This window comes from Pan troglodytes, chromosome 1 (genome assembly GCF_028858775.2).
Source record: "Pan troglodytes isolate AG18354 chromosome 1, NHGRI_mPanTro3-v2.0_pri, whole genome shotgun sequence".
Lineage (NCBI taxonomy): Eukaryota > Metazoa > Chordata > Mammalia > Primates > Hominidae > Pan > Pan troglodytes.
In genome coordinates, this window is record NC_072398.2 from 1,085,338 (window position 1) to 1,109,453 (window position 24,116).

General features: G+C 36.3%; 3 protein-coding genes across 5 annotated transcripts in view; all 3 read right to left on the minus strand.

Moving 5' to 3' along the window:
- The window catches only part of OR2L13 (olfactory receptor family 2 subfamily L member 13), a 202,084-nt gene that overhangs the window by 113,521 nt on the left and 64,447 nt on the right, over window positions 1-24,116 (minus strand). The gene's annotated exons all lie outside the window — the stretch shown is intronic.
- Window positions 1,566-12,212, minus strand: LOC104004835 (olfactory receptor 2L5). Its single transcript, XM_054675162.1, has 2 exons — window positions 12,134-12,212; window positions 1,566-3,938 (listed from the first exon to the last, which is right to left on the minus strand). The coding sequence occupies exon 2, from the start codon at window positions 3,915-3,917 to the stop codon at window positions 2,979-2,981; it is 939 nt and encodes a 312-aa protein (XP_054531137.1). The 5' UTR covers window positions 3,918-3,938; window positions 12,134-12,212; the 3' UTR covers window positions 1,566-2,978.
- LOC100608066 (olfactory receptor 2L8-like) lies at window positions 21,367-22,953 on the minus strand. Its single transcript, XM_003308850.4, has one exon. It carries the CDS (start codon window positions 22,671-22,673, stop codon window positions 21,735-21,737), a length of 939 nt encoding a protein of 312 aa, XP_003308898.1. The 5' UTR covers window positions 22,674-22,953; the 3' UTR covers window positions 21,367-21,734.

Consider the following 24,116-nt stretch of genomic DNA (forward strand, 5'->3'; position numbering starts at 1 on the left):
GGTGTTTGGTTTTTTGTTCTTGCGATAGTTTACTGAGAATGATGATTTCCAATTTCATCCATGTCCCTACAAAGGACATGAACTCATCCTTTTTTATGGCTGTATAGTATTCCATGGTGTATATGTGCCACATTTTCTTAATCCAGTCTATCATTGTTGGACATTTGGGTTGGTTCCAAGTCTTTGCTATTGTGAATAGTGACATAATAAACATACGTGTGCATGTGTCTTTATAGCAGCATGACTTATAGTCCTTTGGGTATACACCCAGTAATGGGATGGCTGGGTCAAATGGTATTTCTAGTTCTAGATCCCTGAGGAATCGCCACACTGACTTCCACAAGGGTTGAACTAGTTTACAGTCCCACCAACAGTGTAAAACTCTTCCTATTTCTCCACATCCTCTCTAGCACCTGTTGTTTCCTGACTTTTTAATGATTGCCATTCTAACTGGTGTGAGATGGTATCTCATTGTGGTTTTGATTTGCATTTCTCTGATGGCCAGTGATGGTGAGCATTTTTTCATGTGTTTTTTGGCTGCATAAATGTCTTCTTTTGAGAAGTGTCTGTTCATGTCCTTCGCCCACTTTTTGATGGGGTTGTTTTTTTCTTGTAAATTTGTTTGAGTTCATTGTAGATTCTGGATATTAGCCCTTTGTCAGATGAGTAGGTTGCGAAAATTTTCTCCCATTTTGTCGGTTGCCTGTTCACTCTGATGGTAGTTTCTTTTGCTGTGCAGAAGCTCTTTAGTTTAATTAGATCTCATTTGTCAATTTTGGCTTTTGTTGCCATTGCTTTTGGTGTTTTAGACATGAAGTCCTTGCCCATGCCTATGTCCTGAATAGTAATGAAAATGGCCATACTGCAAAAGGTAATTTATAGGTTCAATGCCAACCCCATCAAGCTACCAATGACTTTCTTCACAGAATTGGAAAAAACTACTTTAAAGTTCATATGGAACCAAAAAAGAGCCCGCATCGCCAAGTCAATCCTAAGCCAAAAGAACAAAGCTGGGGGCATCACGCTACCTGACTTCAAACTATACTACAAGGCTATAGTAACCAAAACAGCGTGGTACTGGTACCAAAACAGAGATATAGATCAATGGAACAGAGCAGAGCCCTCAGAAATAACACCACATATCTACAACTATCTGATCTTTGACAAACCTGAGAAAAACAAGCAATGGGGAAAGGATTCCCTATTTAATCAATGGTGCTGGGAAAACTGGCTAGCCATATGTAGAAAGCTGAAACTGGACCCCTTCCTTACACCTTATACAAAAATTAATTCAAGATGGATTAAAGACTTAAACGTTAGACCTAAAACCATAAAAACCCTAGAAGAAAACCTAGGGCCAAATGATTTTTAATGGATACACAGTGTATTTTAACAAAAATGCATTTTATACTAGTAAAGACAAAATGTAGTTTTATATTATTTACAATGAAAAGATAAGTTCAATGTTGTAAATATTGAATGCATATTTCCTTGAATTTGACAGTCATTTTACTCTATCATCTTTTTTATTTTACATTGCTATGATAGCATTTTAAACACATAATATTAAAACCTACAGTTTTCTTTTTCAAATCAGATATAAAATTTTCTACATTGGGATTTTAATGGCTATCATTACAAATTTTTGGGCAAGGGGAGGGAGAGCATTAGGACAAATACCTAAAGCATATGGGGCTTAAAACTTAGATGACAGGTTTATCGGTGCAGCAAACCACAACGGCACATGTATACCTGTGTAACAAACCTGCACGTTCTGCTCACATATGCCAGAACCCCCATAAAAAATAAACAAAATAAATAAATAAAATTAATAACAAATAAAAATAAAAATATATTTTCTGATCACATGATGTTATTCTTCAGATAAATAGTTTTTATGCACTTTAATTATATTTCCAGAGTGAAGATTATTCTATTTGAGAGCAACAGAAAGAACTTTAGAAAAATAGTTATAGAAAAATGTTACATTATGGAAAGTTGTATAATGCAGGGCTTTTCTCTTACTTGTTCATTCTACCTTCCTTCTTGTCTCCTCTCCTCAGAGATTAAAGCGTTTCTCAGGAATGGGCTCTTGTGGAGAGCCATGGCCTTTCACTCAGAGAATGGACCTAAGCAGACAACTTTTATAAAAATAATGTTGATCCTTTTAGGCACAGGCCTAAGCAGGTATAAAAATAGTGGAGTAGAGGAGCTAATCTCAATCCAAGATGTATAGACTTGTTGATTTTGAAGAGTAAGTAGAAAAAAATTGTTCAGAAGAGAATGTCTTGCATGAGAATACCCGTGGCTACTCAGGAGACAAACATTGTGTGTGTTGTGATGTGACTGGGGAATGGTTCAAATAACCTACTCCATACTCAACTAAGTCTAAGTCAACTGTAGTCTAAGAGGTTCTATAGAAGGTAACTTCCATAGAATCTTTTATAAAGAAATTGTTGTTTTACTAAAGCCAAATTGGCTTCACCCCAGACATACTTATTTATCCTGAGGTAAATTTATTAATAAATCATTACTTTAGCAAAAAGAGGAACACATACATACCAGTTGAGAGTAAATAAAATATTATTTAATATTCAATTAGATTCAGTAATCTTAAATAATTTATTATTTCATCTTATTTTAATAATAATGGGAAACAATCAACATATAACTATTATGCTGAATGATATGATTCCTTTGGACATTTATTGTTTTGATTTATACGTGATAATGAAATTCTATGGCCTTACAATTTAGTGTAAAATATATGATCTGTCTTTTGATAAAAAGAAACACAAACAGAAACAAAATAGATGTCTTAGAATATGCAACTATAATGTCAAGACTAAATTAAAAGACAAATATTCTGGATTAATCTCTGTTTGACATACTGGGCATGTAATAATATTTTTCTTCACTGCTGTACACTGCTGAGTTGATATGAACCTAGTGCTTTGACTCTAAGACAGAACGTATGTCTACATTTTCACCGAGAAGATATTCTGAATCACTCGTGTCAGGGCCCCCATCACCTCCTTGTTTCTCAGGCTGTAGATGATGGGGTTGAGCATTGGGGTGAGGATGGTGTAGAAAACAGCCAGAACCTTGTCCTCTGTCAGAGATCGCAGGGATCTTGGACATAGATAGGTATAAGCAAAGGGTGCATAGTAGAAAGTTGCTACAGTGAGGTGGGTGCTGCAGGTCGAATAGGCCTTCTTCCTCCCTTCTGCAGAGCGCATGCGGTAGACAGCAAGGAGAACCCGGCCATAGGAACATGCAATGCCAGTGAAGGGAAACACAAGAAATATGGTGGTACTCAAAAACACTGTGTACTCATAGACCCAGGTGTCTGTACAGGCTAATGTCAACATAGTTGGAACATCACAGAAAAAATGATTGATGGCTCTGGACTTGCAATATGGGATACGGAATGCATATACCATGTGAGCACAAGAGTTGATGGAGCCTATCATCCAAGATCCTGTTATCATCAGCACACACATTCTTTTGCTCATACGGATGGGATAGTGGAGAGGAAAGCAAATAGCCACATAACGATCATAGGCCATTGATGTCAGAAGCAGCGCTTCTGCACCTGCAAAAGTCATGAAGAAGAAACTCTGAATCCCACACCCAATGAAGGAGATAGACTTGTTTCCATACAGAAAATCAGAAGCCATCTTAGGAACAATGGTAGAGATGTAATTTAGGTCAATGAGGGAGAGCTGACTAAGCAGGAAATACATGGGTGTGTGGAGATGGGTGTCCAAGAAGATGAGAAGAATCATGGATAGGTTTCCAATTAGAGCCATTAGGAAAATGAGAACAATGAGAATGAAGAGGAAAAGGCCAATTTTTGATGGTGGGAACAGCCCCAATAAGATGAAATCAGTTGACGTTTCATTGTAATTTTCCATGGGGCATTCATACGATCCTTCCTGAAGGGAGACACAAGGGTAAGTCAAGTACAGTAGTTCCCCATTATCTGCAGGGGTTGCATTCCAAGGCCTCCAGTGAATGCCTGAAATTGTGGTTGACACTGAACCCTATATACACTATTTTTTATATCCATCAATATGTATTATAAATTTTAATTTATAAATTAGACAAGGAAGAGATTAACAAAAATAGCTGCAAATAAAATAGAACAATTATAACTATATACTCTAATAAAAGTTATGCAAATGCAGTTTCTATCTTTTTCTTTTTCTCAAAATACCTCGTTGTACTGTACTCATTTTTCTTGTGATGACAAAATGCTTCATGGGAAGACAAAATGTCTACATGATGAAATAAAGCGAAGGGAACAATGTAGGCACTATGAAGCAACATTGGGCTATGACTGAAATCCAACTGATAATTTATGAAGTGTTCATTTGTGGCATTTTCCACCCAATATTTTCAGACTGCAGTTGATCACAGGAGAAACTATGGAAAGCAAAACAGTGGATAAGAGGGGACTACTTATAGAATAGTAAGCCAATTGTTTTTAAAAATCCTTAGTTTAGTTAGACTGTGAATTATTTATACAACTTTATAACTCTTAGATGACTAATCTTTCCTATTCAGAAAAAAATCGTATTCTCTATCCAGAGATTAATATTTGATGAGATAAATATTTATAACCAAAATTTTTTCTAAGAAATATATACATTTATAGGAAAAATCATCTGTCTTACAACTTCAAAAGGATAGGAATGTTTGATGCCCAACACAAACTCAGATGTAATCAAGATCATATGTTATGCTTAAAACAAATGCATGGAAAAGTTAAATGCATATATCATGGATCTTATTAGGAATAAATTAGCATTATGTTTTCTGGATGATTTTTTTCTACATTTATTGTGTAACACTTACTTCTAAAGCTGCAGCAGCCTATGACTTATTTGGAGGAACTTATATTTCCTTCTTGAATTGTCTTTGCATACTAATTCCAAGTCACATATGTATACATGTGCCATGTTGGTCCCATGTATATATATGTGACTTGGAATTAGTATGCAAAGCATGTTGTGCACATGTACCCTAAAACTTAAAGTATAATAAAAAAATAAAATAATAATAAAATAAAATAAAATAAATGAAAGTTATATAAAAATAATAATAATTCCAAGTCAAACTTTCTCTAAGTCAGACATCATTATTTGGTTCTTCTATCTAAAAACGTAGAATGAATTATCATTTTAAGTCTCCTTTTCACAAAATGTAACTCACAGTCTTGGTTTTTAATGTCTGCCACCATTAAATGTTCATTCTCTTTTGCCTCCTCATTCAGTTTCACAATTCTCCAGTTACTGTGGACCCCAGATATAGATATCTGAATATCCATATGCCAATTTCATTTTAGCTTCCATGTTTCTGCTCAAGCTCTCGCCAGCAGGATGTGTATTCTGTGTCTTTGCTTCCCTAATGCTTAGAATCTCTGCTTGGCTGCTCTTGGTGAATAGGAGAACTGCTGATTTATGTAAATTAATTTTGTGTCATGAAACTTGGCTGAATTCCTTTATTAGTTCTAGGAGTTTTCTGGAGGAGTCTTTAGGGTTTTCTAGGTAAACAATCACAGCATCAGCAAACAGCGACAGTTTTACTTCCTCGTTACCAATTTGGATGCCCTTTATTTCTTTCTCTTGTCTGATTGCTCTGGCTAGGACTTCCAGTACTATGTGGAAGAGGAGTGGTGAGAGTGGGCATCCTTGTCTTGTTCCAGTTCCAAAAGCTATGGTAATCAAAACAGTATGGCATTGGTATAAAGCCAGACATGTATACCAATAGAAGAAAGGAGAGGTCAGGTGCATTTGTTCACACCCGTAATCCCAGCACGCTGGGAGCCTGAGGCAGGCAGACTGCTTGAGCTCAGAACATTGAGACCAACCAAAATGGAAAAATCCTGTTTCTACAAAAAATACAAAAATTAGCCAGGGGTGGTGGCTCGCACCAGTAGTCCCAGCTACTTGGAGAGGCTGAGGTGGGAGGATTGCTTGAGCCCAGGAGGCCGAGGTTGCAGTGAGCCAAGATTGTAGCCCCACATTCCCACTTGGGTGACAGAGTGAGACCGTGTCTCAAACAAGAAGAAGAAGAAAGAAGCAGAACAAGATGAAGAAGAAGAAGAAGGAGAAGGAGAAGGAATGGAGGAGGAGGAGGGCGAGGAGGAAAATAGAGTCAGGAAATAGACTCTCCTATAAACAGCAATATATTTTTTGGAAACAAAACTGAGTTTACTCAGTTGGGAAGGGACGGTGTTTTCAATAAACAGTGTTTGAAAAACTGGATAACTACATTCAAAATATGAAATTGGATGCTTACTTTACACCATATAGAAAAATTAATTCAAAATAAATCAAAGACCTAAGTGTAAGAGCTAAAACCATAAAAGTATAGTCAGTGCCAAAATGAAGTTCTACAGCCTCTGTGGAAAATCATTGAGAGGCTTCTCGATTTATGATGGGTTTCATCCTGATAAACCCATTATGAGTTGAAAATATTGTAAGTAAAATATACATTTACTATCCTGAAAAAGTCATCTCAATGTTAAAATATTGTAAGACAAACCATTGTAATTCCAGATGCTCCTTGACTTACAATAGGATTATATGTTCCTATAAATGCATATTAAAGTCAAAAAATCATCAAAATATTGTATTTCTGGATCATCTGTATAGTAATTTCTTCAAAAATTAAACAGAATTATTATATGCTCCAGCTATTTAACTTCTGAATGTGGACCCAAAGAAATAAGACCCTCAGAAAGATACTTATATGGCCACATTCACAGCAGTATTATCACAATACCCCAAACGCAGAAACAAGTGTCCATCCACAGAGAAATCAATAAAAAATGTAGTGAGTACATACATGGACTATTATTCATTTTAATCATGAAATAAATTGTGACACATGCTACAACATAGATGAACTTTGATTACATTATGCAAAGTGAAATAAGCCACAAAGAGGCAAATATTGTATGAATTCTCCTACATGAAGTACCCAGAGTAGTCAAATTCATAGAGACATAAAGTGGAATGCTGGACCCCAGGGGACCCGGGAAGGGAGACAAGGAGAATAATTGTGTGGAGAACACAATTTTAGTTGGAGAAAATGAAACTGTTCTGGAGATGCATGGTGGTGATGGTTGCACAGCAACATAAATGTCCTTAATGCCACAGAACTGTACACTTAAAAGAGTTAAAATGGTGCAGTTTATCTTAAGTATATTTATTCTAATTAAAAACATTTAAGTGTACTGAAATTATTCCATATTTGGAATTCCAAATACATTTTAAGAAAATTCCTACAAGTTTCTGAGCCTCTACAGAGCAATTATTTTATGACCTCTGGTAATTTGTGAAGGCCAGTATAGAAGAACAAATTATTTTCATATATGTCATTTGGAAACAGTATGAGATCAGCATTAAGACTGATGCAATAGTATGTAATTTGTATTAGTAATTTAATTATTAGCAGGTAGAATAGGTACTATTTGTAATTACTAACACAACATTCCAAACATTTCTATCATTTGTATTTTATATAGGGCAATCTATGATAAACTTTCCATGAGACTTATTATCCTAATTTTTAAAAAAGGAAAAGTAACATAGGACAGAATAATAGACGGCACATCAGATCTCATATTTATTGTCATGTTGCAACTGAGTACCTCATTTTTAAAAAAGAAAAATAATGAATTTTTTTTTTTTTTTTTTTTTTTTGAGATGGAGTCGACCTGTCACCCAGGCTGGAGTGCAGTGGCGTGATCTCGGCTCACTGCAAGCTCCGCCTCCTGGGTTCCCGCCATTCTCCTGCCTCAGCCTCCCAAGTAGCTGGGATTACAGGGGCCCGCCACCACGCCAGGCTAATTTTTTTTTATATATACATATACTTTTAGTAGAGACGGGGTTTCACCATGTTAGCCAGGATGGTCTCGCTACGAATTTACTTTTTCCTTCTCCCTCACCTCCTTCTTAGCTGGTTAGGAATGCAAATATATCCTTTACTCTACCCACCAGACACATTCTACAAGGCAAGTTTATATGACATTGTGTTTACCTAGAAGTTCTAGAGACGGAACCATGAAGCAAATCAGGCAACCCCAGAACTCCATCCCACTAGGAGACTGTCTCAATTTACAACCCAGCTCTGCCTGCGATGGTGCCAGCCAGACCACCGGGTAGAAAAGACATCAGAAGAAAATCACTGGAACCCCATCTCCTCACTCCCTGCATGTCATTAACGACAAGACCCCCTTAAAAGACCCTGCCTACTGCCCTGAAAGGGGAAGGACTTCCCATTAAGGCAGAAGCCTGTCCTGCTTCCCCTCAGCTAAGCTTGGAAGAAAAAGTCTCTTTCTACCAGACCTTGCTCTTGTTAACATGACTTTGCAAGTGGTGAGTGGCAGGAGACATATTTTGTGACGTTACAATATCTCTTGAACACCAGTGTAGCATCTCTTTGATTATTCATGTTTCAGGGTTCTAATTCTACCATATAACATTATTTAAATAAAATTAGATCCCTGTCTTTAATGAGGAAGCAGTCTCAGCCATTATATGTCTGTTTCAGTAATGTGAAGGGGACATTTTTTTCTTATGTAAAAATAAATCCAAACAGGTTACTTGTGCCCCTTAATTTTTTATCCACAGAATTAGCTGTAAATATTTTAAGCCCATTTAAAAACATTTCCACTTGCTTTTATTTTTATAACTCTTCTAAAATGTATATACCTGGGCATCAGCATTAATGATGTCATACAAAAGATGAAAAAGCAAGGAGAAAAGATTCCGATGATAGTTTCACAGCGATTAGGAAAAGCAAAACTTCAACCCGGGAGGCATCATACATGAAAGGAACGATAACATTATGAACTTTTATTGACTATCTCCACACACTGGCACTTGCAATATGTCAGGATTTCTTCCGTGATTCCATTAGATTTAATCCTAATGACAAGCTCTTCACACTGACATCACCACCGACATTTTATAGATGACAAAATTGAGATTCAGGGGTTGTAAGTGAACTTCTCTACATCACACACAAACACACATATGCCTATATATACACAAACACACACATACATACATAAGTTTATATACACACATACATATCTATGAAAACATATAAATAAATATATATGTTACATATATAAATATACATTTATATACACGTTTAAAAAAATGTGTGGTCTAGTTTATCCAAATATTTTTAGGCAGTACATCTGAAATAAGGCTGACTCACTTTTTAATTACCCAAAACAAAAATAAAAGACAGAGGTTAAATTTACTGAAATACATAATCATTATAGATGCTACATAAATGAGAAATAATAAGATTTTTATATCACGAATAAGATTATTTTAATGGCTAAAATTCAATCATTTAAACTTCTTATGTTTCCTCATGTTATCTGGTTTTATTGTACTTTCCTTGACCAGGCAACAATCATACATATTTTCAAAGAAAGAAGATTTCTCAGAAAATCTAAAAGAAATACAATTTACACCATGTTCCCAACATAAAAGTTTATCTGTTGAAATAATTCACTTACAAAAAAAATACCCATGTAATCTCCTGTGTAAATCAAGTTGAGGATGTACATATTCAGCATAATAATTACAATTCTACAAATGGTGCCCAAGTTGCAAATGAATTACATATTACTGTCTTTTGAAGTCAGAATGCATCATTAAATTGCATAGATTTTTTTTCCTATCCTTCAATTTAGAGTTGAATATGAGCTAATTAAAATAGCCTAATTTAAGTAATTCACATATTCATAGAAGACAAAGATTTTTCAATGATAGTCTCATTATCACAAGGAAGAATAGCTGAATCACAGGATTTGAAGAGCGTTATTCATGACAGTACAGAGACCTAGTGATAGAGTTGAGAACCAAGGAGGATGGTTCTCTTGTGTCTAGATACTGCAGTTTTCCCTTGGGGCACTCACTGATTTATTTTCCCTATATTTTCCTCAGTTTTGATGAAAAGTATTCTCGAAGAGAAATCATTATTCATTACAAAATATGGCTGCTCCTCTTAAAGTTGGTCTGATCATTTGCATAGGCACAGAAAATGTGTGAATTTACCAAAAAAAAAAAAAAATAGGAAGGGAGATAAGGGTACAAGTTGGCTTTGCTGGAAGTTTTATAAGAAATCAGATTGAACTTTTAAAAGCCTCCAAAATCCAAGCCACACTTTACCAGATTTTGCAAAAATCTAGGTTGCTTCCTCTCTTCTGAAGGGATAACTGAAATATCCTAAAGTTCTGAAACTCTGAAACTTCCAGAAAGTGATCTTTCTTACTAACAGATAAGGCTAGGAAATGGTAAAACAGGTGACAGGGTCAGTTTCACTGGAACAGCTGTGAAGTCATTGACTTAGTAAGTCAGCCTGAATTCCTTAAAACAAGCTGTCTGTACCTGAATCTGCATGTCTATAGTAAGAATTATTTCACATTGACAACACTTGTCTAGAATGTCAATCAGATGACACAGAAGAGTGTCCTCTGGAGTATAGGCAAGGACGGCTCTCCACAGCATCCTGGCATGGAATCCTACAGGAGATTCCTCCTTCCTTCAAGTTCCTCCACAATAGATACTCCTAAGAAGAGACACAGTACATAATGTTGTATTTAACTGACGTAGGAATAACTGATCTTATTTAATATTTACACAATATGTATTTTTAATTGTTGAGAAGGGTATGAATTTGGAGAACCACAACTCTTTAAGGTGTAAAGGAGTGAAGAATATAAAGTGAATATTTGCTTCTGTGTACATGTGCTTCCAAGTCACAACCTACCATTGAGGTCCACGATAGTGCATCAGCTCTCATAGATAGATACATAGGTAAGTGGGCAGACAGACATTTTCATGGATAGACAGAAAATGATTATGAAAGTGAGTATGAAGTATCCTTTGACTGTTATTTTGGGATGAGGATGTGCTTAGTCTGCTTCACTGTGTAAGTTCATGGGAGAGAGACTCGGTTTAATACCAAATGGAATCCTAGCTCTTACAATTACTAGAAATGTAAGCTTTGTTGCTGAATGTCTGACCCTGTATTTTATAATTACAACGGGGGAATAATCCATGGGTTATTAGGAGCTGTCTGTGACATAGTGACCGTGTATTACTTGACTGGGTGTATCATTGAAGACAATCTACAAGTTTCAGCATCGTCATCATTATCATTGCTGGCATCATCAACATAATCACTATCACTTACATTTACACACTTGTTATCTGCTATGACTGTAGAGTAATATAGCCTTCACATTGTTTCCACATACTATGCTCATTTCCTTCTTACAAAACCACTGCATGGTTCTTAAAGCAGAAATAATATTTCTATTATTTCACTGGAAGTTTACCTTGTGTACCAAAAGAAAAAAATAAATATATTGCAAAATTTAAAAGCACAAAGCACTACAGTTTGTCACAAATTGGGTGTAAAAACAAAATTTGGATACCCATAGCATAGCTACTAATCATATGGTTTCCTTAATTATTTATTGCCAGAAGAGGGTCCTTTATTTTAAAAACTATATCATTGCTCTACAGACTGGTAATTTTAACCACTCTCATTCTGTCTTTACTTTAATGGCCTCCTAATACTTTTAAACAACACTAGTTGTTTCTACATATTTCCTTGGAAATACTGGATTCATATGAGGTGAAATAGCAAGTAAGAAACAGCAATAAGATTATTATAAGCATCATATAATTACTCACCACTTGTGGCAAAAGAAATCAAACCAAAACCAAAAAATCACCAACCAAGTACAAATGAGGAAATGCTGCCCTCTATGATAATTATTGTGAATATGGGTTTTTAAATTTCACTTGAGCCCAAAAAAGCATAGCTTAATATAATTTAGCCCTATCTCTTCCATTGATCATCATTTCCCTTCCGATCCGGGAAACACATTTATGAATTAGCGGCAAAAACACTTTTGGTTGTCTGTATTCTATACCCCAAAATTTCTGCTGAATTTTCTTAACAGAAAGTACAATTACTGTGCTCAAACTTTAGTTCGATTTCTGAAATAAAGTTCTCTTAAGCGCTTGCCAGAGTCTCTTCTTCCCTATGATCAATAAAAATTTTAAAATACAAATATAATCAGTACCTTTTATTATCTCCTCAATTTCAAACACGCACTGCCTTTGTTGGCTGCCAGCAGTCGTATAGTCATCATATGAACAAAGTCATTTTTCTAAGCAAGATTTCTGAATGGTTTTTAAAGAAATGTATACATTCATTGATCATCCCTACACATGAGATTTCAGAGACCTTCATGCGGATTCCATAGAAACCATGATCCACTCCTTCTTTACCTGGAGAATGAGATTAACAGTTGTTTTGCTGGTATTCACTGGGGATTGTCCACTGAGACTTTGGACATTCTAGGCTGAGTCACTAATAACAGAGGATGGCCTTAGTCCAAGGTTCAGAAATGAGTTCTCATTGTGTAATTAGATGCTTCAAGGCATGTCAAGGGGAAACTCAGTGGTGAAAGAAACAAGTATATTTATTCAGATTATGGTGATGCAATTGTGTCTCTAATACTTTATGAAATCCTACACTTTTTATGTTGTTATTCACTGCATTTATAGCAAGGATGTGTCTGTATATATTAATTTCTTTCCCAATTTAGCTTATTTTAGCAATAAATTCTAGAACATGAAAATGGAACTAGGTTAATTTAATTAAGACATGTAAGTAGAAGTTATTAAAATATCACATATTGGAGTTATCTTTAACATATTTTAAATATATGTTTATATTTTTTCCTTTCTTCTAGAAATACCCATTAAATTTTAAAACAATTTTCTCTTATGAAAATAGATAATAAAACTGATCTTACTACTGACCGTGGTATAATAATATCTAGAATATATTTAGTAATTAAATTTTTATGCAAAAGAGTACCTTAAAGGTACTCAAATTTTTCATGGTTTACAGTAAATTAAATATGCCTTCTATCTTGAAAAAGTAGCATTAGTCCATTTAAAATATTTGGAATTTTATAAATGTTTAAATGTTTTTAATAATCATTTATTTATTTAATTGATACATTGTTATTGTATGTATTTATGGGTTTCAATTTCATGTTTTTATTTAAGTATATGTTACATAATGATCTAATCAGGGTAGGTAGTGTATATTACTAGCAAAAATAATTTCCTGAAAGTCAAATACAGATGTTTTGATATTCTTGCATTTCAAAATCTAAAGAATTTCTTTACCTTTAAAACCCTGCCTTTGAACATAAAAGTAGATGCCACATCTAGTGCACACTAGGCACTGGTTTTATATCTTCCTTAGAAGACAAAACACATTTGTGCTGAATGAGGAGGGAAGAATCCTTATTAGATGCGGGTAGACGTGCTTTGAGAGGATTTCTGTATGAAAGAAAGACTTTATGGGTCATGACTCAAGACTGTCCACTGAGATCCTGTAAACACATGTAGGGCATATGAGACAGAAACTAACATGGACTTGGGCATATGAAACAAAGGAAGTCTGCCATCTGGATCTCAGGACAGAATCATCTTCAGGGGACCACCAGGATTGTGGCAGGGTGGCCTGTGTCAGAGAAGCTCTGTGGCAGTCCCTTACATCTCCTACCCAACAAATCCAGAGAAGGAGGGAACCCTGAAATACCCATGTTCTCCCTGAGAACGGTCTGGAAGTAGAAATGGAGTATTTCACACTTTCTCAGCAGAAACCACAAAAGCAAGCATAAAGTAGTTCACACCTTGATTTATTCTGGAAGAAGTGATTAGAATAAGGAACATAAATAAAACTGAGCTGTTTGGTTTATATTTTCAAATGTCTACTTTCAGTCCATTTGAATTATCCATTAAATCACATAGATCTTAAATGCATAATAATATTTACTTAAAAAGTAAGCCCATTCTATCTCCCAAAGATACAAGATTCAGGTGATAACCATTTATGTCAAGTCTTTTGTAAAAGAGCAGGACACAGTGGTACAGGCCTGTCATTCCACCTACAGAGATACTGAGGGCAGGAGGATTGATACAGGCCCACCCACAGGGTTCAATTGCCCATGGAGTGGTAACAGACCAAAATGCCAAAACAGCAGAAATTGCAGCAGAGAAAGGGTTGAATAAGTCTTGATAGCTAATGGTTAATAATACTGCATTATATACGGAAAATTTGCTAAGAAAATGGGTTTTATGTCCTCTTACTATAAAGATCATAGCCTCCAAGAAATATAGGACTATGAGAAAAGACCAAACCTACATTTGATTGGTATACCTGAAAATGATGGGGAGAATGGAGCCAAGCTGGAAAACACATTTCAGGATATTATCCAGGAGAACTTCCCCAACCTATCAAGACAGACCAACATTCAAATTCAGGAAATACAGAGAACACCACAAAGATACTCCTCGAGAAGAGCAACCCCACAACACATAATTGTCAGATTCATCAAGGTTAAACTGAAGGAAAAATGTTAACAGCAGCCAGAGAGAAAGATTGGGTTACCCACAAAGGGAAGACCATCAAAATTAACAGTGGATCTCTCTACAGAAACCCTATAAGCAAGAAGAGAATGGGAGCCAATATTCAACCTTAAAGAAAAGAATTCTCAAAACATAATTTCATATCCAGCCAAACTAAGCTTCATACGTGAAGGAGAAATAAAATCCTTTACAGACAAGCAAATCTGAGAGATTTTGTCACCACCAGGCCTACCTTACAAGAGCTCCTGAAGGAAGCACTAAACATGGAATGAAACAACAGGTACCAGCCACTGCAAAAACATACCAAATTGTAAAGACCATCGACACTATGAAGAAACTGCATCAACTAACGGACAAAGTAACCAAATAGCATCATAATGACAGGATCAAATTCACACATAGCAATATTAACCTTAAATGTAAGTGGGCTAAATATCCCAATTCAAAGACATAGGCTGGCAAATTGGATAAAGAGTCAAGACCTATTGGTGTGCTGTATTCAGGAGACCCATCTCACATGCAAAGACACACATAGAACTCAAAATAAAGGGATGGAGGAAGATTTACTAAGCAAATGGAAAGCAAAACAACAACAACAACAAAGCAATATTTGCAATCTTCGTCTCTGATAAAACAGACTTTAAACCAACAAAGATCAAAAGAGACAAAGAAGGGCATTACATAGTGGTAAAGGGATCAATACAACAAGAAGAGCTAACTATTCTAAATATATATGCACCCAATACAGGAGCACCCAGATTCATAAAGCAAGTTCTTAGAGATCTACAAAGAGACTTAGACTCCCACACAATAATAATGGGAGACTTTAACACCCCATTGTCAATATTAGAGAGAGCAATGAGACAGAAAATTCACAAGGATATTTAGGACTAGAGCTCAGCTCTGCACCAAGCCAACCTAATAGAAATCTACAGTACTCTCCACCCCAAATCAACAGAATATACATTCTTCTCAGCACTGCATTGCACTTCTTCTTAAACTGACCCAACATAATTGGAAGTAAAACACTCCTCAGCAAATGCAAAAAACGGAAATCATAACAAACAGAAGATTTTGGGCTGAGACTATGCGGTTCCCTAAATATGCAATCATGTCATCTGCAAAGAGAGATAATTTTACTTCCTCTCTTCCTATTTGAATACCCTTTATTTCTTTCTCTTGCCTAATTGGCTTGGCCAGTACTTCCAATACTATGCTGAATGGGAGTGGTGAGAGAGGGCATCCTTGTCTTGTGCTGGTTTCCATAGGGAATGCTTCCAGCTTTTGCCCATTCAGTATTGTATTGGTTGTGGGTTTGTCATGAATAGCTCTTCTTATTTTGAGATATGTTCTATGAATACCTAGCTTATTGAGAGTTTTTAGCATGCAGGAGTGTTGAATTTTATTGAAGGTCTTTTCCGCATCTATTGAAATAATCATATGGTTTTGTCATTAGTTCTGTTTATGTGATGCATTACATTTATTGATTTGCTTATGTTGAACCATCCTTGCATTCCAGGGGTGAATCCAACTTGATGGTGGTGGATAAGTTTTGTGATATGCTGTTGGATTTGGTTTGCCAGTATTTTATTGAGGATTTTTGCATCTACAATCATCAAGAATATTGGCCTGAAATTTTCTTTTTCTGTTTTGTCTCTGACAGGTTTTGGTGTTGGGGAGATGCTGTCCTCATAAAAGGGAGGGGTTCCTCTTTTTCAATTGTCTGAAACTGTTTCAGAAGGAATGATTCCAGCTCTGCTTTGCACCTTTGGTAGAATTCCGCTGTGAATCCATCTGATCCTGGGCTTTTTTTGGTTATAAGGCTATTAATTACTGCCTCAATTTCAGAACTTGTTATTGTTTTGTTCAGGGATTTGACTTCTTCCTGGTTTAGACTTCAGAGGGTGTATATGTCCAGGAATTTGCCCATTTCTTCTAGATTTTCTAGTTTATTTGTGTAGAGGTCTTTATAGTATTCTCTGATGATAGTCGGTGTTTCTGTGGGATCAGTGGTGATATCCCCTTTATCATTTTTTACTGTGTCTATTTTATTCTTCTCTCTTTTCTTCTTTATTAATCTGACTAGTGGTCTATTTTGTTAACCTTTTCAAAAAACCAGCTCCTGGATTCATTTATTTTTTGAAGGATTTTTTGAGTCTCTATCTCCTCTGATCTTAGTTATTTCTTGTCTTTTGCTAGCTTTTGAATTTGTTTGGGTTTGCTTCTCTTTTTCTTTTAATTGTGATGTTAGTGCGTCTGTTTTAGATTTTTCCTGCTTTCTGATGTGGGCATTTGGTGCTATAAATTTTCCTCTAACCACTGCTTTAGCTGTGTCCCAGAGATTCTGATACATTGTGTCTTTGTTCTCATTGGCTTCAAACAACTTATTTATTTCTGCCTTAATTTCATTATTTACCCAATAGTCATTCAGGAGCAGGTTGTTCAGTTTCCATGTAGTTGTGTGGTTTTGAGTGAGTTTCTTAGTCCCGAGTTCTAATTTGATTGCACTGTGGTCTGAGGGACTGTTTGTTATGATTTCCAATCTTTTGCATTTGCTGAGGAGTGTTTGAATTCCAATTATGTGGTCAATTTTAGAATAAGTGCAATCTATTGCTAAGAAGAATGTATATTCTACTGATTTGGGGTGAATAGTTCTGTAAATGCCTATTAGGTTTGCTTGGTCCAGAGCTGAGTTAAAGTCCTGAATATTCTTGTTAATTTTCTGTCTCAGTGATCTCTCTAACATTGACAGTGGGGTGTTAAAGTCTCCCACTATTATTGTGTGGGAGTCTAAGCCTCTTTGTAAGTACAAAAGGAAGTTAATTGTTACTTCTTTATCACCCACTTTATCTCCTATGTGAGCTTTTTGCCCACGTCTAGGAAACAAATTGATACAACACAGATTAATGAGAAAAAAAACACATAAGTTTTATTAATATTACATGTACATGTGACTCTTCACAAGAGTATGAAGTCCAAATAAATGGTCAATGCAAGATATTTTTATACTTTTAGACAAAGAATGATAAATTATAGAAAAAATCAAAGAATAGAGAAACTGGCTTGAAGCCATAAATTCTAGGGGTGTCACTAGGAGGTATATGGGGGTGTAAAGCTAGTGGAAAATAAGGGTTAATTCTTAAAGTTTATTTATTCAGGTCAACTGCATTCTTCCAATTCCCAGGTTTTGGTTGTAAGTGCTATTTTCTATTGTGATACAGGGAGGGTACCAGAAAAGTATAAGAATGTACCAAAGATTCCTGGAGGAATCTTTATAGCTTGCTGCATGCAGAAAAAGACGGCTTAGGTAACCTTTTCTTCTAATGTTAACCAAAATTTCTCCAGTGTTTTCAGCTCAAACTAACAAATATGCCGAGTCAGCATATTTGTGGATGGTACACCACTCATTCCTTTAATTATTTCACTACTGAACCACAACTTGTTCTAATGAGAAATATACTCATCCTTCAAAATAGAAAGAGTACTCATGTCCTTTTCCAAAAATCAAACTTTGCTAATGGAATACATAAGAAATTTCTAAATGCACACAGTGTATGTTATGAAATCCAGATAGATACCATGTTCTATAAAATTTGCATCTTCTGTTCCAAAGACAGGAAATAATTAAAGAACGACTGTGAAGTGTAAAATAGTAACTACAGCATAACATTTGGATGGAAAGAAAAATGGCTAAAACGAGGCAGAGGCATAACTTAAAAATTAGCCAAGAACTCTGTTAGGTAATGAATTCATTAACTTCCCCACCAAGGGAAATTATTGCCCAACTTTCAAAATTATCTTATGTATATTCTCATAAACAATGTAGCAAATGACAGTAGATTTGAATAATTTGACTTCTTTTTATGTTGTTCTTCTTAATGACCATAAGGGGAAAGGAGTGGCCTCTTGAGTGCAGACACCACGTCAGAGGGGACTAGCTTATTGCTTTCCTGAGCCAGAGCCTACTGGCATAAAAGACTTTTGAAATGTCATTTATGATAGCCTTGGAAGGCTCAATATTCACTGATGACCTCTTCGTCTCCACTGCCAGAGTCATTGGCATGAAAAATAGGATCACCATTGCCTATACAGGAATGTCAGTAGGAGTGATTTCAATGATGCCATTTACTGATAAGGTACAAGGCATCCATATTGTTTTTCAGTCAACTAACCTCAGAGAGATGGAATGATTTCCCCGAGGCCATGGTACATCACAGAAAATCATAGAGCTAGGTCTCCTGATTCCCTCCATGAATCACTACCTGAAAGGGTAAAGGGTCTGAACTGAGCACCACTGCTTATTTCAGTCCTCCCTCAGGTTCTTTCCAATAATAATAAATAACAAAAACAGCAGACATTCCATCTTAGTGTATTCAAGCTGCTATGACAAATGTATCTTAAATGGGGTAACCTATAAACAAGAGAAATGTATTTCTCAGAGTTGTGGAACCTGTGAAATTTAAGACGAAGTGACTGAAGATTCAGTGTCTGGAGAAGGGTTGCTTTCCGGTTCATAGATGGTGGCTTGTATGACACCATAGTTGGTACTGTCTGCTGTGACCTCACATGGTAGAAGGCACAAACAAGCTCTCTCAAGCCTTCTTTAGAAAGGCACAAATCTTACTCAAGAGGGTGCTACCCTCATGACCTAGTCATTTCCCAAAAGGCCCCAACTCCTAATATTATCACATTGAGGGTTAAGATTTAAGCATATGGATTTGGGGAGTATACAAACACTCAGACCATCGCACATTCCCACCACTATCCTAGGCTGCATGATCTCATTCACTTCATGTTCACTCTTCCCATCCTTCTCGGGACTGGTTTCATGGACCTATGCACAGGGTCCCACACTCAAAGGGCTCCATGCGTGGTTTCATGCTCCGCTGTTATCATTGGAAGTTTCAATCATTTCATCTTTAAGCATGCTTGTGACAGAGGAACTGGAGAGGTTGGCAGAGTGCATGCAGTTTTGGTTCAGTAGCAGTGACTACACAAGTGGGCTCAGGCAACACCCACATGAGACAATTGGCCTGGCATTCTTATGCACACAAACACACACACACACACATATCTTGCAATATTTCACAGTACCACAAGACCCCAAGCAGTGGCTGGGGTATGACTGGGCTCAGATTGGTAGTAATGACAGAAGCAGTGGCACAGGTGGCAGTTGGGTACAATTGTCCCTAACGGGGAAGAGAGGAGGTGCTCTCCCTGGCAGTAGCAAGTAGCCTATTTTCCCTCTGCCCCAGAGCCCATCTCTGTTGTATTCATGGAATATGACGTATCTGACTGAATTCAGGACAGGAAATGGCAAGAAGCTTAGGCAGTAAACTTTGTTAATAAATCATCACCAAATAAAAATATACGCTGCTCATTGCAACAAAGCACAACAAAGACTTACTCTGATTCATAAAACAAGTTCAAAATGTATGTTTTAACTGCTACGACATTGTAAAACAAATATCCACAGGCTTAGAAATAGAAATGACATTTCAAGAGCATTGAAATAATTTTTACTGTAATACTTTACTGTTAACTGTAGTCATGGAAGAGAACACTAGAATGATTTGTACAAAACACTGGTAAAAGACAATGAAGAGGAATACAAGCAAATGGGAAAACATCCAATGCTCATGGATTGAAAGAATTAATATTATTTAAATAACCAAACTACAGATTCAATGCAATGTCTATCAAAATACCAATGACATTCTGCACATAAATAGTAAAAACCATTCTACGATTCGTATGGAACTATAAAAGACCCCAAATAGTCAAAGCAATCTTGAACAAAAAGAACAAACCTGGAGGCATAAGAGTACCAAACTTCAAACTATACTACAAACATGGAATAACCAAAACAGAATGGTACTGGCACAAAAAAGACACATAGAACAATGAAACAGAACAGAGAACCCAGAAATAAATCCACCCATCTACAGTTAACTGATTTAATTTTTTTATTTTTAATTACTATAATAGTAATATATAATTATGGAGTGTATGTGATGTTTTGATAAAGGCATACAACGTGTAATGATCAAATTGGGGTAATTGGGGTAACCATCACCTGAAATATGCATTATTTCTTTGTGTTGAGAACATTCCAATTCCACACTTTCAGTTATTCTTGAAGATATACAATAAATTCTACAATAAATTATTGTTTACTATAGTCACTCTGTTGTGCTACCAATTACTGGCTCTTATTCATTATATCTAATTATATTTTTGCAACTGTTAACCATCCCCACTTTATCACCCCTCCCCTGCACCCTTCCCACCCTCTGGTGACCATCAGTCTATTCTCTATTTCCACTGGTTCCATTTTTTAAAATTTTAGCTCCCACAGATGAGTGAGAACATGCAGAATCTTTCTGTGCCTGGTGCAGTCAACTGATTTTTGACAAGAGACCCAAGAATGTTCACTGGGAAAAAGACAGTGTCTTCAATACACTGTGCAGGGAAAACTGGATATTTTTAAGCAGAAAAATGAAACTAAACTCCCAATTCTTATACCATACCAAAATCAATTCAAAATGGGTTAAAGAACTAAATGTAATCATTTTTATTACTGCTGGCACATTCCAGTCCTTGTTGTTGACCTAAAATATACCTGATGTTCAATCATTTCCTGGGATTCATTCCCCTATAAAACACATAAACTTGTCATAGGCCATCCACAGTGGTATCAGGACTTAAGAATCCCTGACGAGCTCTCTGCTAAACTGTGTAAAAATAACTTCCCTAAGTTGAAAGAAACAGCAATTGGTACATTAAGTGTCTAAATAAGAAAGACATTTTACAGTTTTCAATTGGATCCACCAAGTCAAGAGATTTTTTTTTGTTTTAGACATAAACAAAAATGTAGATTTAAAATTACTGGAAAATAAATTGACAATGATAGAATTGTTATACTAAGTGCCAACTTCGGTTAGACAAATATCATTTCCATTTCTGCATAACAAAAAAACAAACATTCTCACTGTCAATATTTTGGCAAAAGTATGTGCTTTCAAAATTTATGGGATAAATGCCATGAAGAAAAAGGTTGTTTAGAATTATATACATCTTTGTAAAACAATTTTGTCCAGAAATCAGTGATTTTTTTTTCTTCTGTTAATTACTTTTTGCTCCTGAACTCTAGGAATGAAATGATATTTTAATTACTATACACTGCTGAATGGATGTGTATCTGAGTCCTGAAACCTTAGGCAGAAAGCGTTTCTACATTTTCACAGAGCAGATTCTCTGACTCACTCGTGTCAGGGCCCCCATCACCTCCTTGTTTCTCAGGCTATAGATGATGGGGTTGAGCATTGGGGTAAGGATGGTGTAGAAGACAGCCAGAACCTTGTCCTCTGTTGGAGATCGCAGGGATCTTGGACGTAGATAAGTGTAGACAAAAGGTGCATAGTAGAAAGTTACTACAGTGAGGTGGGTGCTGCAGGTCAGGTAGGCCTTCTTTTTCCCTTCTGCAGATTTCATGTGGTAGACAGCAAGGAGAACCCGGCCATAGGAACATGAAATACCAATGAGGGGAAACACGAGAAAGATGGTGGCACTCAAAAACACTGTGCCCTCATAGACCCAGGTGTCTGTGCAAGCGAGAGTCACCATTGCTGGGACATCACAGAAGAAATGATTGATAACCCTAGATGGGCAATAAGGAATATGGAGTACATATACAGTGTGAGCACAAGCATTGATCGAGCCTATGATCCAAGACCCTGTTATCATCAGCACACACACTCTTTTGCTCATGCGGATGAGATAGTGGAGAGGAAAGCAAATAGCAATGCAACGATCATAGGCCATTGATGTCAGGAGTAGCGCTTCTACAACGGCTAAAGTGGTGAAGAAGAAACTCTGAATCCCACACCCAGTGAAGGAGATAGACTTGTTTCCATGCAGAAAATCAGATGCCATCTTAGGAACAATGGTGGAGATGTAATTTAGGTCAATGAAGGAGAGCTGACTAAGTAGGAAATACATGGGTGTGTGGAGATGAGTGTCCAAGAAGATGAGAAGAATCATGGATAGGTTTCCAATTAGAGCCATTAGGAAAATGAGAACAATGAGGATGAAGAGGAAAAGGCCAATTCTTGATGGTGGGAACAGCCCCAATAAGATGAAATCAGTTGATGTTTGATTGTAATTTTCCATGGGGCATTCCTACAATCCATCCGGAAGGGAGACACAAGAGTAAGTTAAGACAGAAATTCATCCTTATCCGCAGAATTTCAATCCCTGAATAGACCAATAACAAGTTCTGAAATTGAGGCTATAATAAATAGCCTACCAACCAAAGAGAAGGCCCAGGTCCAGATGGATTATAGCTGAATTCTATCAGAGGTCCAAACTGGAGCTGGTACAATTTCTTCTGAAACTGTTCCAAACAATTGAAAAGGGGGGAATCCACCATAACTCTTTTTTTTTTTTTTTTTTTTTTGAGACGGAGTCTCGCTCTGTCTCCCAGGCTGGAGTGCAGTGGCGCCATCTTGGCTCACTGCAAGCTCCGCCTCCCGGGTTCACGCCATTCTCCTGCCTCAGCCTCCCGAGTAGCTGGGACTACAGGCGCCCGCCACCAAGCCTGGCTAAATTTTTGTATTTTTGGTAGAGATGGGGTTTCACCCTGTTAGCCAGGATGGTCTTGATCTCCTGACCTCGTGATCCTCCCGCCTGGGCCTCCCAAAGTGCTGGGATTACAGGCGTGAGCCACTGAGCCTGGCCTGTATACAGTTTTTAAAAGCGAAGAAATTTTGACACATGCTACAACATGGATGAAGCTTGAATACATTATGCTAAGTGAAATAAGCCTGTCACAGAAAGACAAATATTGCATGAATTCACTTACATGAAGTACCCACTGTAGTGAAATTCACAGAGAGGGAAAGTGGTATGCTGGACCCCAGAGGATGGGGGAAGGGAGAGAAGGAGAGTAATTGTTTGACAAGAACAAAGTATTAGTTGGAGACAATGAAATTGTTTTGGAGATAGGTGCATGGTAGTGATGGTTGCACAACAGTATATGTGCTTAATGACACAGAATTCTACACTTAAAAAGGTTAAAGTGGTGTTTCTCTTATGTATATTTGCCCTAATAAAAAAATCACTTAAATTTACTGAAATTATTCCAATTTGGATTTCCAAATACATTTTTAAAAAATCTTGGCAGGTTTCTAAGCCTCTGCAGAGCAATTTATTTTCAGGTATTTTATGACATTGGTAATTTTTTAAAAAATTTAGAAGAGAAAATTATTTTCATAAATGTCATTTGGAATCAATAGGAGATTGGCATTAAGACAAATCCAATACTATATACAGATCCAATACAATATAATTTATATTATTGGTTAATTATTGGTAAGTAGAACATGTAATATTTGAAATTGTTAACACAATTTACATTTCAAACATTTCTATCATTTATATTTTACAGAGGGCTGTCTATGACAAACTGTCCAAGAGATAGTTCACATTATCCTAATTTTAAAGAGAGGAAAAAGGAACATAAAACAGCATAATAAATGCCACATCAGATCTGATATTTAATGCTATGTTTTAGGACTGCCAATGTATCATCTTTTTATTATCCATGTTCCAGGG